This window comes from Hyla sarda, chromosome 2 (genome assembly GCF_029499605.1).
Source record: "Hyla sarda isolate aHylSar1 chromosome 2, aHylSar1.hap1, whole genome shotgun sequence".
Taxonomy (NCBI): Eukaryota; Metazoa; Chordata; class Amphibia; order Anura; family Hylidae; genus Hyla; species Hyla sarda.
This window is the reverse complement of record NC_079190.1, coordinates 314778522-314798202: the sequence shown is the minus strand read 5'-3', so window position 1 is coordinate 314798202 and position 19681 is coordinate 314778522. Positions and strand designations below refer to the sequence as shown.

General features: G+C 43.1%; 1 protein-coding gene across 1 annotated transcript in view; it reads right to left on the bottom strand.

The window, feature by feature from the left end:
• Positions 1–19681, bottom strand: part of CEPT1 (choline/ethanolamine phosphotransferase 1) — a 151364-nt gene that overhangs the window by 6119 nt on the left and 125564 nt on the right. The window contains exons 7-8 of the mRNA XM_056557723.1: positions 17491–17649; positions 8279–8404 (exon numbers count right to left, since the gene is read on the bottom strand). Coding sequence (XP_056413698.1) covers positions 8279–8404; positions 17491–17649 — 285 coding nt within the window. The remainder of the gene's footprint in view (positions 1–8278; positions 8405–17490; positions 17650–19681) is intronic.

The following is a 19681-nucleotide window of genomic DNA, read 5'->3' as shown; positions in this document are numbered from 1 at the left end:
GATTGGTAATGTAACTGTGCGGGAAAACCTTGGCAATAGCGACCACAATATAGTTACTTTTGACTTAAAATGTAGAAAACAAAGACAGACGGGGAAAGCAAAAACATATAACTTTAAAAAGGCAAATTCCCCTGGGCTGAGAGCTGCACTACAGGACATAGACTGGGGGGAGGTGTTCTCAAATACTGATACAGAAGGTAAATGGGACATCTTTAAATCAACTCTAAATAACTATACAGCTAAATATATACCAAAGGGGAACAAATATAAACGATTAAAACTAAATCCTACATGGCTGACAAATGAGGTTAAAAGAGCAATAAACAACAAAAAAATAGCCTTCAAAAAATTCAAATCTGATGGGTCAGCTATAACATTTAAACAGTACAAGGAGCTTAATATAATCTGTAAAAATGTAATAAAAACAGCAAAAATTCAAAATGAGAGACAGGTGGCCAAAGAAAGCAAAACTAATCCTAAATATTTTTTTACATATATAAATACAAAAAAAACAAGGACAGAGCATGTAGGATCCCTTAATAATGATAATGGGGAGGTTGTCACGAGCGATCAAGAGAAGGCGGAGCTACTGAATGGGTTCTTTAGTTCTGTATACACTATGGAAAAAGGAGCTGACATTGGCCAGGTCAGTGCTGGTAACACATCATATAATGTACTGAACTGGCTTAATGTAGAGATGGTACAAGGTAAGTTAAGTAAAGTAAATGTAAGCAAATCTCCAGGGCCGGATGGACTACACCCAAGAGTTCTTAGAGAGGTAAGTTCAGTAATATCTGTACCCCTGTTCATGATATTTAGAGATTCTCTGGTGTCTGGTATTGTGCCAGGGGACTGGCGCAGGGCGAATGTGGTGCCAATCTTCAAGAAGGGCTCTAGGTATTCGCCAGGCAATTATAGACCGGTAAGTCTAACGTGCATTGTGGGTAAATTGTTTGAAGGACTTATAAGGGATTACATACAGGAATACATAGGGGATAATAGTATTATAAGTGATAGCCATGGGTTTACTAAGGATAGAAGTTGTCAAACCAATCTAATTTGCTTTTATGAAGAGGTGAGTAGAAGCCTTGACAGAGGAATGGCTGTGGATATAGTGTTTCTGGATTTTGCTAAAGCGTTTGATACTGTCCCTCATAGACGTCTGACAGGTAAGTTAAGGTCCTTGGGCTTGGAAACTTTAGTTTGTAACTGGATTGAACACTGGCTCATTGATCGTACCCAGAGAGTGGTGGTGAATGATTCGTACTCTGATTGGTCCCCGGTTATTAGTGGTGTACCCCAAGGTTCAGTACTGGGCCCGCTGCTGTTTAATTTATTTATCAATGATATAGAGGATGGTATTAACAGCTCTGTTTCTATCTTTGCAGATGACACCAAGCTTTGTAGCACGGTACAGTCTATAGAGGATGTACATAAGTTACAAGATGACTTGGATAGACTAAGTGTCTGGGCATCCACTTGGCAAATGAGGTTCAATGTGGATAAATGTAAAGTTATGCATCTGGGTACCAATAACCTGCATGCATCGTATGTCTTAGGGGGAATTAAACTGTCAGAGTCACTGGTAGAGAAGGATCTGGGTGTACTTGTAGATCCCAGACTACAGAATAGCATGCAATGTCAGGCTGCTGCTTCCAAAGCCGGCAGGATATTGTCATGTATAAAAAGAGGCATGGACTCAAGGGACAGGGACATAATACTCCCCCTTTATAAAGCATTGGTACGGCCTCACCTGGAATATGCTGTTCAGTTTTGGTCGCCTGTTCATAAAAGGGACACTGCGGAGTTGGAAAGGGTGCAGAGACGAGCGACTAAACTAATATGGGGCATGGAACATCTTAGCTATGAGGAGCGATTAAAGGAGTTACAATTGTTTAGTCTTGAGAAGAGACGTTTAAGGGGGGATATGATAAACGTATATAAGTATATAAATGGCCCATACAAAAAATATGGAGAAAAACTGTTCCAGGTTAAACCCCCCCAAAAGGACGAGGGGGCACTCCCTCCGTCTGGAGAAGAAAAGGTTTAGTCTAAAGGGGCGACACGCCTTCTTTACCGTGAGGACTGTGAATTTATGGAACGGTCTACCTCAGGAACTGGTCACAGCAGGAACAATTAACAGCTTTAAAACAGGGTTAGATACATTCCTGGAACAAAATAACATTAATGCTTATGCAGAATTATAAAACTACATCCCTTTCCCTTATCCCCTTACACCCTTCCCTTCAATTCCCTGGTTGGACTTGATGGACGTATGTCTTTTTTCAACCATACTAACTATGTAACTACTGTATATTGCACCTAATTGGGGGGGGACGGGACTACTGTATACTGCACCTAATTGGGGGGGGGGGGGAACTACTGTATACTGCCCCTAATGGGGGGGGGGAACTACTGTATACTGCACCTAATTGGGGGGGGGGGGGGGATTACTGTCCTGCCCCTAATGTGGGGGGGGGCTATACTGCCCCTAATGTGGGGGGGGGGCTATACTGCCCCTAATGTGGGGGAACTATAATGCCCCTAATGTGGAGGAAATATACTGCACCTAATGTGGAGGAACTATACTGCACCTAATGTGGAGGAACTATACTGCACCTAATGTGGGGGACTACTGTATACTGCACCTAATGTGGGGGACTACTGTATACTGCACCTAATGTGGGGGACTACTGTATACTGCACCTAATGTGGGGGACTACTGTATACTGCACCTAATGTGGGGGACAACTGTATACTGCACCTAATGTGGGGGACAACTGTATACTGCACCTAATGTGGGAACTATACTGCACCTAATATGGGGGAACTATACTGCCAACCTAATGTGGGGGAGCTATACTCTTTACCTAATGTGTGGGGGGGGGGGGTACTATACTGCCTACCTAATGGGGGGGGGGGAATATACAAAAATATAAAATTGTACTATTCTGATCCCTATAACTCTTATCTTTCTGTATATGGGGATGTATGAGGGTAATTTTTTGCGCTGTGATTTGTAGTTTTTATCGGTACTATTTTTGTTTTGATGGGACTTTTCAATTGCTTTTTAGATATTTTTCTGCTTTTTAGATATTTGAAGTGACCAAAAATGTTCAAATCTGGTTAGTGCACTATTACGACTTTTGGGGCCCCACTTTTGATTTTGCCTGGGGCCACGCTAAGCCTAAAACCATTAAAGATATTTTGATAAAACTTGGTACACATGTTACTTATATGTCAACTACAAATAAAGGATAGTTCAGTTAACTCTAACCTACTCCCATTTGCAAGAGTTGGGGTTTTTGTTTATAGTCCCATGCAAGTCTATGGGAAATGTATGTTCCAGCCTAACTGCCAAATGTCTGGAGATATTTTGATACTTTGTCACATGCAATTTATATGGCAAAAAATACATAAAATAGTTCAATTAACCCTAACCTACCCCTTTAATTGAAATATGGGGTTTTTGTCTGAAGTCCCCTGCAAGTCAATGGGACATCCAATACCTTTCTCCACTTGAAGCAGGAAACTCACTGTAAACCTGCCCGTGTGAATGTACCCTGTACATCCACATGGGAGTTCAAACCTCCAGCTGTTTCAAAACTACAACTCCCAGCATGCACTGACAGACCGTGTACTTTTGCAACAGCTGGAGGCACACTGGTTGGAAAACCTTCAGTTAGGTTTTGTTACCTAACTCAGTATTTTCCAACCAGTGTGCCTCCAGCTGTTGCAAAACTACAACTCCAAGCATGTACTGATCGTCGAAGTGCATGCTGGGAGATGTAGTTATGCAACAGCTAGAGGTACGCAACTACAACTCCCAGCATGCTGAGACAGCTGTTTGCTGTTTGGGCATGCTGGGATTTGCAGTTTTGCAACATCTGGAGGTCTACAGTTTAGAGACCACTGCACAGTGATTTCCAAACTGTGGACCTCCAGATGTTGCAAAACTACAAGGGCCAGCATGCCCAGACAGCAAACTGCTATGTGGGCATGCTGGGAGTTGTAGTTTTGCAAGATCTAGAGGGCCACAGTTCACAGCACAGTGATCTCCAAACTGTGAACCTCCAGCTGTTGCAAAACTACATATTCCCGCATGACAGCTGTCTAGGCATGCTGGGAGTTGTAGTTTTGCAACATCTGGAGGGCAACAGTGTAGAGACCACTGTATAGTGGTCTCAAACTGCAGTCCCCTAGATGTTGCTAAGCAACTTACCGACTTCAGTCGGATCCAGGGAGCCGTCCTCTTCTGCCGCACGACATGCCACCCGCGCCGATCGTCACCCGCAGAGTAAGTGGATCTTCGGCGCCGGTCCCCTTCGTTTCCCCGTCCTGCCCCGTCTATTGTGGGTGGGCAGAACGGGGAAAACGAAAGTTAATCCCCCCACCCCTGATCTGCTATTGGTGGTCGCGTCTAGACCACCAATAGCAGGGATAGGAGGGGTGGCACCCCTGCCACCTCACTCCTATCCCTTCAGGGGGATCGTGGGTGTCTTGGACAACCGGGATCCCCCTTATTTTCCGGGTCACCATAGACCCATAATGACCTGTAATCGCGCAAACCGCAAGTGGGGGGGACATTGGGGGGGTCTGATGACCCCCCTGCGCATTTGCGCGGGGTGCTTGCTGATCGATATCAGCAGTCACCACGGTCCCGTCCCCGCCCGGCGCGCGGTGGGGACCGAAATTCCTACGGGCGTACAGGTAAGCCCTTGGTTCTTAAGAACCAGGGAGCAAAGGCGTACCTGTACGCCCTTGGTTCTTAACAGATTAAAAAATAAAGGGAACACTAAAATAACACAACACATCCTAGATCTGAATGAATGAACTAATCGTATGAAATACTTTCGTCTTTACATACAGTCATGGCCGTAAATGTTGGCACCCCTGAAATTTTTCTAGAAAATGAAGTATTTCTCACAGAAAAGGATAGCAGAAACATATGTTTTGCTATACATATGTTTATTCCCTTTGTGTGTATTGGAACCAAACGAAGTAAGTGAGGAAAAAAAATCAAATTGGACATAATGTCACACAAAACTCCAAAAATGGTCTGGACAAATCATCCTTTGGAAAAAATAACTGAAATCAGTTGCTTCCTATAACCATCAATTAGCTTTTTACACCTCTCAGCCGGTATGTTGGACCACTCTTCCTTTGCAAACTGCTCCAGGTCTCTTATTGGAAGGGTGCCTTTTCCCAACAGCAATTTTAAGAACTCTCCTTCAATGGGATTTAGATCTGGACTCATTGCTGGCCACTTAAGAACTCTCCAGCGCTTTGCTGCCATCCATTTCTGGGTGATTTTTTTATGTATATTTGGGGTAATTGTCCTGCTGGAAGACCCAAGATCTCGTACGCAAACCAAGCTTTCTGACACTGGGCTGTACAATGCAACCCAAATTCCGTTGGGAATCCTCAGATTTCATGATGCCTTGCACACATTCAAGGCACCCAGTGCCAGAGGCAGCAAAACAGCCCCAAATCATCATTGAACCTCCACCATATTTCACTGTAGGTACTGTGTTCTTTTCTTTGTAGGCCTCATTCCGTTTTCAGTAAACAGTAGATGCTGTGCTTTACCAAAAAGCTCTATCTTGGTCTCATCTGTCCACAAGATGTTTTCCCAGAAGAATTTTGGCTTACCCAAGTTCATTTTGGCAAAATGTAGTCTTGCTTTTTTATGTCTCTGTGTCAGCAGTGGGGTCCTCCTTGATCTCCTGCCATAGCGTTTCATTTCATTAAAATTTTGATGGATTGTTCGCGCTGACAGTGATGCTCCCTGACCTGCAGGACAGTTTATATATCTTTGGAACTTGTTTGGGGTTGCTTATCCACCATCCGGACTATCCTGCGTTGACACCTTTCATAAATTTTTCACTTCCGTCCACGCCAAGGGAGATTAGCTACAGTGTCATGGGTTGCAAAGTTCTTCATAATGTTGCACTCTGTGGACAAAGGCAAATCTAGATCTCTGGAAATGGACTTGTAACCTTGAGATTGTTGATATTTTTCCACAATTTTGGTTCTCAGATAGTTATCTTCTCTTTCTGTTGTCCATGCTTAGTGTGGCACACACAGACACACAATGCAAAGACTAAGTGAACTTCTCTTCATTTCATCTGCTTTCAGGTGTGATTTTTATATTGCACACACCTGTTACTTTCCCCAGGCGAGTTATAGGAGCATCACATGCTTGAAATAATTTTTCTACAATTTTGAAATGGTGACAATAATTTTGTCCAGCCCAATTTTGGAGTTTGGTGTGACATTATGTCCAATTAGTTTTTTTTCCCTCCTTTTTTTGGTTTAGTTCCAAAACACACAAAGGGAATAAACAAGTGAATAACAAAGCATTTGTTACTGCAATCCTTTTCAGTGAGAAATACTTCCTTTTCTAGAAACATTTCAGGGGTGCCAACATTTACAATGACTGTAGTTAAATGTGCCAACAACAAAATCACACAAAAATTATCAATGGAAATCTAATTTATCCACCCATGGAGGTCTGAATATAGAGTCACACACAAAATCAAAGGGGAAAGCCACACTACAGGCTGATCCAACTTTGATGGAAACAAGTCAAAATGAGGCTCAGTAGTGTGTGTGACCTCCACGTGCCAGTATGACCTACCTACAACGCCTGGGCATGCTCCTGATGAGGTGGCGGATGGTCTCCTGAAACCTGAACTAAAGCATCCGCAAACTCTTGGACAGTCTGTGGTGCAACGTGCCATTGGTGGATGGAGCGAGACATGATGTCCCAGATGTGCTCAATCGGATTCAGGTTTGGAGAATGGGCGGGCCAGTCCATAGCATCAATGCCTTTCTCTTGCAGGAACTGCTAACACACTCCAGCCACATGAGGTCTACCATTGTCTTGCATTAGGAGGAACCCTGGGCCAACCGCACCAGCATATGGTCTCACAAGGGGTCTAAGGATCTCATCTCGGGAATCCCAACAGCAGTCAGACGACCTCTGGTAAGCACATGAAGGGCTATGTGGCCCCCCCAAAGAAATGCCACCCACACCATTACTGACCCACCGCCAAACCGGTCATGCTGGAGGATGTTGCAGGCAGCAGAACGTTCTCCACTGCGTCTCCAGGCTCTGTCACATGTGCTCAGTGTGAACCTGCTTTCATCTGTGAAGAGCACAGGGCGCCAGTGGCAAATTTGCCAATCTTGGTGTTCTCTGGTAAATGCCAAATGAACTGCAGGGTGTTGGGCTGTAAGCACAATCCCCACCTGTGGACGTCGGGCCCTCATACCAGCCACATGGAGTCTGTTTCTGACCGTTTGAGTGGACGCATACACATTTGTGGCAGTGCTTCTCCTGCTCCTCCTTGCACAAAGGAAGAGGTAGCGGCCCTGCTGCCTGGCTGTTGCGCTCCTACGGCCTCCTCCACATTTCCTGATGTACTGGTCTGTCTCCTGATAGTGCCTACATGCTCTGGACACTATGCTGACAGACACAGTAAACCTTCTTGTCACAGCTCGCTTTGATGTGCCATCTTGGATGAGCTGCACTACCTGAGCCACTTGTGTGGGTTGTAGACTCCATCTCATGCTACCACTAGAGTGAAAGCACCGCCAGCATTCAAAAGTGACCAAATCATCATCCAGGAAGCCTAGGAACTGAAAAGTGGTCTGTGGTCACCACCTGGCAGAACCACTCTTATTGGGGGTCTCTTGCTAATTGCCTATAATTTCAACCTGTTTTCTGTTCCATTTGCACAACATCATGTGAAATTGATTGTCAATCGGTGTTGCTTCACGAGTGGACAGTGTGATTTCACAGAAGTGTGATTGACTTGGAGTTACATTGTGTTGTTTAAGTGTTCCCTTTATTTTTTTGAGCAGTATATAAGGTCGCAATATGAGGATGGGATAAGAGGGGAAATGTTGATCAGGATATGAGGACAAGATAGGAGGTCAGGATATGAAGAGGGGATATGGGGTCAGATATGAGGATGGGATATGAGGTCAAGAGCTTCTTCCAGGTACTCTGCTAGTTAATGATAAAATAGCTGCTTTATATCTGTAGTAAACCTCAGTGTGGTAAATTTTATAAAAAAGCTTTTCCAGACAAAAAATAAAAAATAAAGGCTTCTGTACCCTATTTTCAGTGAACAGGGAAACATAAAACATTTTCTCTCAAGAAAACCACTTTTATATACTGATTTAGTGAAGCAATCTTAACAATATCCCAAAAATGCCAGTCTAAATGAAACCTTAAAATATAAAAACACTCGCAATAACAGATGCTTACCAGTGCAATCCATAGTACTATATATTCATCAATGAAACTGTTAAAATACTGATTGAAAAATAATAGGGCAGGTCCAATAAATGCTGTATCTTGCAAATGCATTTCACTTTTCGTCATATGAGCAACCTGTTAAAAAAGAATGGAATAAAAAAGTTATAAGTTATTTTGCACTAATTTCTGCAATAAAATATACATCTTTTTATACCTGGATCTATTAATGCTTTAAAGAGAATTGACATTAACGCGAATATTCCAGTATACAAAACCCGGGTCCTACTTAAATGTAGTTTAAAAAAAAAAAATCCTCAGTATGTAGTAATTACATTTTCTCAGCAGTTTCCCACATAATGCTGCATAGCCTACTCCTCTAACATGTGAGGTTTATAGCTTGTTGTCTAGGGTTAAAGCGTATCTGTCAGATCCGACAAAAAACAAAACTGTTTTATGTTACTCACTGTCTTTTCCATTCTCTCTTGTGTGGGGGGGGGGGGGGGGGGGATGGGGGGCCTCTCTTGCCTGCACTGTGCATGACACATCTTTCTCCCTTCCTCTGCTGACTCACTGCTCTCGGGAGCACCTGGCAGCCCTGCTCTGTAACCCTTTCCGCTTTGGTTTTATGCTGTACATGTTATACAGAGAGGAGAAATGATTATTGAAGATTGCCTGTACTCTACCACCAAAGACAATATGGCGAGTGTATAACTTGGACCTAAATTAGTGCAAAGGTTTACTGCTAAAATAACAGTAGTTTTTATATGCATACATTGTCTATCTGTTCAATATGTACCTATGTCATTCATGTGTGTCATCCTTTGACAGCTCTGTAATGCTGGAACTTGTAGTTGTGGACTAGTTGGAGGTACAGTATTTCTATAAACTTTTTACAGCAGTGTTGCCTTCAGCAGTGTGCCTACAGCTTTTGCAAAACTACAACTCCAAGCATGCCTAGACACCCTTTGGCTGTCCAACGCTGTGTTACAGCAGTGTTGCTGCAAGCTGCGTTCTCTTGATCCCTTGTTTTCCCTCCCACACATCAGTCACCCCCCCCATAGCAGCTTATCCGAGCTACAATTATCTGCAGTGCTGTGAAGAATGATCCCTTCCCCCCCCCCTCCCAGGGGCCTTGTCCTGTAGAAAATCGGGGACCATGAGGTCCAAATCGTCGCTGACATCTCTTTACTTACCATCCAGCGTCAATGAGCTTTCATGCCTCTCCTCCAGATCCTACTGCACAATAATATCAAGTACAGATGGAGGTTCCCTGTCTGCCTCTTCTTCACATTCTAGAATCAAACTCCTTACTTGGTGACCTTTTAAAAAGGAGAGTCTCTCCTTGAATGACTCACCCCCCCCTCTCTAAGGATGGCTCTCTAATGGGTTGTAATGCTCTACTGCAAGCACAAGCCTATCCACGCTCTGGGAAAATCCCCTTGGAATGGTAGCCCTTTTTATCACTCTGGGATTCTCCTTTCACTTGATCTGTGGAAGGCCTGCCTTTGATTCTTTGGATTGGGAATACTTGTTCTCAGTCTTACGCGATAGGGATTTTGGTCAGTCATTCCTGACATTGCTGCACAATCTTTATGCCCAACCAATGGTGAAATTCAGTGTTAGGGGTTATGAGTCAGGCACCTTCCCCATTGGGAAGGCAAAAGGCAGAGGTGTCCCCTCTCCCCCATCATTTTCGCCTTGGCAAAAGAGCCTCTCGTAGCGCTGATCCGAAATTCCCCCTCCATTAAGGGCATTCAGACTGGGGAGGAAGAACATAAAGTGGCCCTCTTCGCAGATGACCTGTTGCTAGCCCTCTCCTCTCCTTTAACCTCGCTCCCTAATCTTTACAAATTATTACAGCAATTTACAGGTCTCAGGCCTAGAACTGAACCCTTGTAAGTCCAAAGACCTGAAGCAGGATGGAAAGTGCTGTGGAGATGGTACCTCATTTTTACGAGGATTGCTAAAATGTTTCCCTGGGCATCTCCTCGGTGTTCTCGTAAATGTCAGCAGAGAAGGACTATGTTTCACATCTGGTGGGAATGCCCACAAGTAAGGCGGTTTTGGATCCGCATAGACCCCTTAATTTTCTCTGTTACAGAAGTTAATCTACAGAAATGCCCAGACCAGGCTTTGCTGAATGTCCCAATACCTGATTTCTCCAGGAGGAGGAGGAAAGTTATTTACCTCATCTTTCTGGCTGCCAAAAGTGCAATAGCTTCAAGTTGGAAGGCTAGATCTAAACTAAATTTGATTATAGCCAATGATAATCTGACAAGCATCCTTTTGGACTCTCAAAAAGGAATTTGATGCTACTTGGCAGTGGTAGATGGCGTATTTAAGCACCTCTCCTTAGGATGGATCTTTATGGTGGTTCATGTTCGATTTTAGGTTTGTAGAATCCACCTTTCCCCCCTAGTTTTCTCTTCACACACATTATTTGTTGGTCTTGTTGGTCTACCCTAGTGTGTTAGTGGATGTGTCTTTTCCTGGGATTTTCCATTTTAAGTTAGACTATTTGGTTAGTTTGCATTTATGGGCCTGTGGCTGGGTTTATTTTGTCCTCCATTATGCTTAGAGGTGTACTCTCCTTTTTAGTTCCTGGGAAGGATGCTTAAGATCTTAGGCCTTTTCTCGCTTGCCACTTCTATTTCCGATTTTGGACAAACACTGTGTGTTGCTCTTCAGCTTTCCATATCTGCTATGTTTATTGCAGTCTATGTAAAAACTCAAACTTTTTGAAAAGGTACACTGAATACCATACTAGAGATTTGGTTTTAAGAGGGGATTATAGGCAATATTACATTGTGATCATAGCATTTTTTTTGTTTTTTTATACACCCTAAATGCTTTGCTTTTGCTGCTTGACATTAAATACTGCTGCGTGTAACCAGGACACCCAGGTCTTTCTCTTGTAAATGTATCCCTTTTAACGTATATGCAGTAAATAATATTATTGTAGCTTAGATTACTTACTCGCCATTTTACTGCTCATGGTATGAGCATATAAAGGACTTTGAAGGACACCAAGCCACACTATCGAAGATTTTGCATATATAGTGCAACATAGGTATTATTAAATAATGAATTAGAGGTTCTCTGGTATACCCATTTAGTTGATGTAGCATGCATGGATTGTCTGCCCTTTTGATTTCTATTTCCCCACAGATAATGGTTTTCTTATGTGCCTATATTTTCAATGATGCATCTGACTTTGCAAAGGGAGTAGAGTTTCCCCCTTACTCACACTTTAGAGCACAGTTAACCCAAACAGGGGGCCCTTAAAGGGGTATTCCGAGATTTTTTTTATTTGACTATGCTACAGGGGCTGTAAAGTCAGTGTAGTACATAATATAGTGTCTGTACCTGTGTGTGACGGTTTTCTCACAATTTTTCTGTGATTTTTCCCCTGTGATTTATTTTTACCAGCATACAAAATGACTGTTGTCTCAGATTTTTCCCAGCTTGCAATGTGGCCGAGACCTGACTCACTAGTCAGCTGATGACAGGGAGCCTGTCTGCTTCAATGGGTGGAGGGATCAATCTGCAACTAATGCAACAGCTGGAGGTACCCTGATTGAAAACCACAGGTCTGCAGCTCATTTATGTTTCAATGGGTGGGGTGGCTGATGTGTGGGAAGGAGGAAAACAGAATAGTGGGATTTGTAGTCAAAAAAAGAAAAATCAAACAGGAAATACAGGTTCACGAAAATATAGCCACAGTGTTATGGAAATCTCACAACATAGCCATTTAGCCCCAAGACAAGCGCAGATCCTTCCTAAGCATGTCCATTACTGTCTGCCAGTACTAAAATCACCTTATGGTGGATAACCCCTTTAAGATGTTGAGAAACTTTGACTCCCAATGTCTAGGCATACTAAGAGTTGTAATTTTGCAACAGCTGGAGGTTACCTGTTTGGGAAACACTGATATAGGGTATTCTATGAGCAGTGATGTGCACAGGTTGACTAGAAAGGGCTTAAGCCCCTGCCTTTTTGATGTCTGTGCTTTTTTTCCCACTGGCAGCAAGTAACATAATTGGTGATGCATGCGTTGTACATTACCATTCAGCAGGGGATGGAATATCAAGGGCCTGCGCTTCGGATTCAAAAGGGAAGAAGAAGAGGAACTGTATGTTTCTCTATCTTCCTGACTTACACTGGAATAGAGTCTGACCCTCCTAAGACTGGGGGAAGTGCTCATCAGTGGAGATGAGAGGACAGGGCTCACTGATACAGGAAGTCCAGGAACTGTGACCGTTAGCCTTATTGGGGCAGCACAAGGTGAATCCGACATCTCCTGCCTGTCCTCTCCTGTACTGTATGGCACCATAGTGACCTGCAGACAGTTATGTGTTAACTGTTCCTGACTCCTCTTGTACAACTTTCTTCAACTGTACGTGATCTGCACAGATCAGGAGAGGGAGGGGTGTACCGAGCAAGTGGGGACATAAGAACAAGCAGCATTACAAAGTGACAAAAACCCAGCTCTGCATGGCTCCTCTTGCCAGTCCTGACTGCAGCAGAACTAAACTACAAGTGAAGAGCATGGAGGGGAGGAGGAGGAGTTAACTCACTACTGTCCTGCATTCCCTTGCAGTACCATGGTCCAAGACATGAAGATAAAGGGATCTTCACAGCTGCCCAACCCCCCCGTCATGTCACTTTATGTGTTTTACAGGCCTCCCCAGCAGAAAGGTAAGTAGCTCAGGGGTTTAGGGCTGGGGGATGCAGTCTGGGGGGGGGGGGGGTCGCTGAGGCCTACAACTTTATGGGGGTAACAATTAGCAGAGAGGGGCCTATAACAACTATATAGTTGACACATATAGCTTTTGTAGGCTTTTTTGTCAATAGTTGCCCCCATATAGTTGTAGGCCCCTTTGGCTGCACCCCTACAGTGCAGCCAAAGAGGCTGACAACTATAGTTGTTGTAGGCCCCTACAAAAACTATATGGGGGCAACTTTAACATAGGACCCCCATAAAGTTTGAGTAGGACCCTCTTAATAGTTGCCCCCAGGGGGGCCTGGAGCCCTATGGCTGCACCCTGCCAGTAACTCCCCTGCTAGGAACTATGGTGGCATTGTCCCTGCAGTGGGGTAACCAGACCCATCACCTGCGGGCCCATCGCACCCCTTGCGACCGGGCCCGCAGGTGAAGGGAAGGCCACCAATCTATGGGGGCAATGCAAGGGGGCCTAATAAGTCACTATGGGTAGGGCCACTTTCAGCACATCCGCAGCATATTTGATGTTGTGCATTTCCTGCCGGCAGTCACAAGTTGACACACAGAGCTACCCGTCCGCAGAAGGGATCATGCTCTGCTGTCAACTCTGACTGCGGGCAGCACATCCGCAGAGTTAAATACGCTGTGGATGCGCTGTGTGTGTGACCCTACCTTTAGTGGTGTATTGGTCTTTGTATAGTGGTTTTTAGTCAACAACAATATAGCAGTGGTAATCGTAGTGGTCATGGTGTGGTGTAATTATTTGTCCTTTATATAGTGGTGTTATTAGTGATACTAGTCTGTGTATAGTGGATTTATTTCCTTCTTCCATTACATAAAGCACACACAGGGACTTATTGTGCTTTAAACCCGGTGGGTCTCGGTTGCTAAAAGCAGCCAGGACCCACAGCTATAGCCGGACATCGCTAATCAGGCAGATGTCTGGCATTAACTCTTTGAAAGCAGCGTCTACAATGGGAAAAACGGATGCTGGAAGCTCAGTTCAGCTTATCGCAACTCCTGCAGTAAGATAGCGGGGTCTCGTTAAGCTGAGAGGATGGCAGGAGGGCACTTACCTGCCTTCTCACTGTCTAATCAGTGCTTCAATGTTGCAGGAAGCCATGGCAGCCTGAAGTAATGCAGCACAGATAACACTGTGCAAGGACACAGCATTGTTCAGTGTGTGCTATCAAAAGATTGCATGGAATAGCTCCGTAAGTGTGAAAAAAAAGGCCCTTCCCTAATAAAAGTTTGAATCCGCCACCCAATGCTTTCTTAAAAGCTTGTCTCCAAGTTTTGTCCATGGAACATACGCAGACTTTGTTTGTTATCGTATGACCTTCTTATATACTATATCTCTCTTAATACGCATATGATCTTGGTAATACTTTTTTACTTAATGTTTCTTTTAAAGGATAGGGATAAGATGTATGATCGTGAGGGTCCCGCCACTGGGGACCCCCCGCGATCTCCGGCGTAGCAAACGGGTCTTCCGTGCACGGAGCGAACTCCACTCGATGCTGGATGAATGGTGACTACAGGTGCCACGCCCCCTCCATTCATGTCTATACTGATGAATGGAGAGGGCGTGGCATGACATCACAAACACAGACTATACTGAAAGGAGGAAGGAGTAACCACTATAGAAGACGCACACCAGAAATCATACAGAAAATATACACATCTTTATTAATACTAATACATAAGGCAGCAACACCAAAATTTAAAACCACGTAAAAACCAGACCAACAATGGTCCCTGGTGGGTGTCCCAACACACAGGGAGGTGGAAACCTATATCCGTACGGGCAATAAAAAGATTGACAATATATCAGAAAATAAACAGAATAATCAAGAGCCCAATACTACGAAACAAGGGAAAAAGATATATATCACTGATCACAAATATAAATGTGTGACCCAGGGATACCTCACCAGGACAGGGGACCACAACAGCTCCACGCGTTCCGCCGCTATCTGCGGCTTCCTCAGGAGTCACAAGCTTCTGTGTTCTGGACGCCACCGCTGCTGGCTGGGAGATCGCAGGATAGGGGATAAGATGGTTCTTGCCGGAGTACCCATTTAAGCTCTGATTGGCCACTTTTCCACAATAGGATAATGCTGGGGATATGGCACGTATTGGGGAGGGGGCTTGTTCGATGGGTGGGCTTTTCTATTTAAATTTTTTTTGGAGTTACCCGTTTCTGTTGATATGCTACTGTCATTGTTGACTACAAGGCTATGCATAGTTTAACTGTTTGAATCTTACTTATGTGCATTTTATGTCCCAGCATGCTTGTTGCAATGTATCGTATTATTTCTTAAATAAAACTCCAGTAAATATATGTTAATGGAGTAGTGTACTGAAAAGTATTTCCACTCAGTTGTGTCTGGGCTGCTCAAATTTTTTTTTTAACTCCCCTTCCTATACTCCCCAGTAGCACCACTACAGCTGTTTGGTCCTCTGGTCCGGTCTTCTCCTTCTTCTGTGTGCACAGATTGTCACATTACGCTCAGCCTTTCACCGCCCCAGGCGTGATACCACTGTGGACGGTGATGGGCACGGATTGTCACACTGCGCTCAGCCTATCACCGTCCACAGCGATATCCCGCCTGGGACGGTGAAAGGCTGAGCGTAATGTGACAATCCGTGCCCAAGAAAGAAGGAAGAAGAGCGGACTGAAGGACTGAACAGCTGTAGCGGCACTATTGGGGAACGGAGGAAGGCGAGTTAAAAGGGTACTCCGCTGGAAAACTTTTTTTTTTTTTTTATCAACTGGTGCCAGAAAGTTAAACAGATTTGAAAATTACTTTATTAAAAAAAATCTTAATCCAGTACTTATTAGCAGCTGAATACTACAGAGGAAATTATTTTCTTTTTGTAACACAATGCTCTCTGCTGACATGACCACAGTGCTCTCTGCTGACATCTCTGTTCATTTTAGGAACTGTACAGAGCAGCATATGTTTGCAAACTCTCTTATATTTCCATCCACAGACCCATATGAGGGCTTGTTTTTTGCATCACCAATTGTAATTAACTTATTTTACCATAAAATGGACGTCGCAACCAAACAAATATTATTTATGTGGGAAAATTGAAAAGAAAACCGCAATTTAGCAAATTTTGGAAGGTTTTGTTTTCACGCTGTACACTTTCCGGTAAAAATGACATGTTTTCTTTAGTATGTTTGAAATTGCCCTATTTTGACCACCTATAACTTTCAAATTTTTCTGTGTATGGGACGATAGGAGGGCTAATTTTTTGCAACATGATCTGTAGTTTTTATCAGTACCACTTTTGCTTAGGTTTTACTATTTATAAAATTTTTATAATTTTTTTTTGGAATAAAATGCAACAAAAAAGCTGCAATTTTGGACTTTTTAAAACATTTTTTTACATTTACGCCATTCACCGTACGGGATAATTAACAATATATTTTAATAGTTATTTTTTGTATGCTTTTTTGGGAGTAAAATGGGAAAAACGGACATTTTACTTTTTTATTGGGGGAGGGGATTTTTTAAATGTTTTTACTTTTTTTTTTTTTTTTTTTTTTACACTTTTTATGTCCCCATAGGGGACTATTCAAAGCAATCATTTGATTGCTAACACTGTTCAGTGCTATGTATAGGACATAGCACTGATAAGTATTATCGGTGATCTTCTGCTCTGGTCTGCTCAATCTCAGACCAGAGCAGAAGACCCTGCGAGACAGCCGGAGCCAGGTGAGGGGACCTCCGGCTGCCATGCTGGATGATTGGATTCCAGCGGCAGCGCTGCGGGCGATCTGATCATCCATTCAAAGCACTGCCGCAGATGCCGTGATCCGTATTGATCACGGCATCTGAGGGGTTAATGGCAGACAACCGCGCGATCGCAAATGTACACCATTACAGGCTATCAGCAGCCTGGACCTGCCGCAAATGACGCGAGCACAGCTCCGGTGCTCGCGACCATGGCGGCGCGTAAATGTGCGTTAAGTACCATGTCACCATGCCTTATATTTACGTCCATTGTCGTTAAGGTGTTAAAGGAAAACTGTCAGCCTGTTCACCCACACTAAACCCCATACACTGGGTTATAGTGTGGGTGAACAGGAGTCCAACGAGGTATCACTTTCTTAAATATGTCCAGTAGGTCCTGAGATAAGTCCCCCAAAAGATCTGTAAATTCAGTGAATTGCGCACAGGGGTTGGGGCTCCGTCCACTCAATTTACACATTCATTGTCTGTGACTCCACATCCTAGTGGAGTCACGAAGCCCCTCCCCCAAGTGAAGCCCCAACCCTGTGCATGATTCACTGAATTCAGCAGAGGATCTTCTGGGGGACATATCTCAGGACCAACTGGACATATTTAAGTAAGTGACCCCTCGTTGGACTCCTGTCGGTCACTTTTGGCTTGCGATTCTGATCTATGAGAGAACATGCACAATAAACAATATACCATGGCAAATAATATACTAATTCAGAAATAAATCAAATCAAAATTCTTACCACTAATTTATTTGTTACTTTTGCAGAAACACATCCAAATGCAAGAATGTAAAGGCATGGGTGCTTTTCAAACAGCTGAACAGCAGATTTCTTGTATATCATGGTGGCTAGCACAATGATGCTTCCAATATGCAGCATTGGGGACAATACACTGGTACCCTAAACAAAAAAAACAAAAACAAAAAAAGGATGTTAGTGTGTTACTACATATTATTTGTTAAACTTTAAACATCAAAGTGTAATAAAAGAAAAGAATAAAGAAAATGTGTGGTAATGTAAATACAGTATAGTATTGCCTAAACAAGTCTAGTTCCATCAAGTTTAATTTAAGTTAGCTCTTTGGACACAGACAAACCTGTAGCTGCTTTGACAGCTTCCTGCACAGCTGTTCATGAACACAAGATTTTTTGCCATCTCTCACAAATAGCTTTACCGAATATCTATAATAAATTATGTAATTTGAAAAGTAGCTCAAAATCGTCCAATGGGTGTAATAAGATAGAGTTGTTCACAAGCAGAGCTGAGCTTTAAAGGGGGATTCCAGGATTTTTTTTTATTTGAGTATGCTACAGGGGCTGTAAAGTTAGTGTAGTTCATAATATAGTGTCTGTACCTGTGTGTGACGGTTTTCTCACTATTCTTATGTGATTTTCCCCCCACTATTTATTTTTCCCAGCATACAAAATTACTGTTGTCTCAAATTTTTCCCAGCTTGCAATGCGGCCGAGACCTGACTCACAAATCAGCTGATGACAGGGAGCCTGTCTGCTTTAATGGGTAGAGGGATCACTTGGTGGGAGAGAGATTAATCTGAAACTAATACAACAGCTGTAGGCACCTTGATTGAAAACCACAGGTCTTTTGTTTCAATGGGTGGGGTGGCTGATGTGTGGGAGGGAGGAAAATGGAATTGTGGGATTTGTAGTCAAAAAAAGAAAAGTCAAACAGGAAATACAAGTTCACAAAATGCTAGCCACAGTATTATGGTAATCTCACAACATAGCCATTTAGCCCCAAGACGAGTGAAGATCCTTCCTAAGCATGTCCATTACTGTCTGCCAGGTACGTGCTAAAATCACCTTATGGTGGATAACCCCTTTAAAATGGGCAATGTTGTTTAATAAACCTTATTGAATTATTACACGATAACCGTGTTTTTGACGTGGGGGTGAATGTATGCATGATGCAACAATGCGAAATATAGCTTCAGAGTCTTGGAAATAATGGAATTGTTGTTTGCTCCTAATTCATGACCTGCTGCATGATGGAACCGTTAAGTTGCGCAACACCAAAGGATGCCTATTAACTAATGGATAATGGATGCTCCTCCTAGGTGCGAGTAAGAGCGACACTGTGCCAGAAAGTTAAACAGATTTGTAAATCACTTCTATTAAAAAATCTTAATCCTTCTAGTACTTTTTAGGGGCTGTATACTAAAGAGAAATCCAAAAAAGAAATGCATTTCCTGTGATGTCCTGACCACAGTGCTCTCTGCTGACCTCTGCAGCAAACTCCCCATAGCAAACATATGCTTCTCTGGACAGTTCCTAAAATGGACAGAAGAGAGCACAGGAAATGCATTTCTTTTTGGATTTCTCTCTAGTATACAGCCCCTGAAAAGTACTGGAAGGATTGAGACTTAATAGAAGTGATTTACAAATCTGTATAACTTTCTGGCACCAGATTTAAAAATAATAATAATAATAATAATAATAATAATAATTTTCCATGGGAGTACCCCTTTAAACAGATTTGTAAATTACTTCTATTAAAAATTCTTAATCCTTCCAATACATTTTATGGGTTGTATACTACTGAGGAAATGCTTTGCTTTTTTTATTTCTCTGATGTCATGACCACAGTGCTCTCTGCTGACATCTCTGTCCATTTTAGGAACTGTCCAGAGCAGCATATGTTTGCTATGGGCATTTTCTCCTGCCCTGGACAGTTCCAAAAATGGACAGCAGAGGTCAGCAGAGAGCACTGTGGTCGTGACACCAGAGAAATCCAGCATTTCTTCTGTAGTATATAGCCCCTAATAAGTACTGGAATGATCAAGATTTTTTTAATAGAAGTACCGTATTTATCGGCTTATAACACACACTTTTTAGGCTAAAATTTTTAGCCTAAAGTCTATGTGCATGTTATACGCCGATACCGCCCCAGGAAAGGCAGGGGGAGAGAGGCCGTC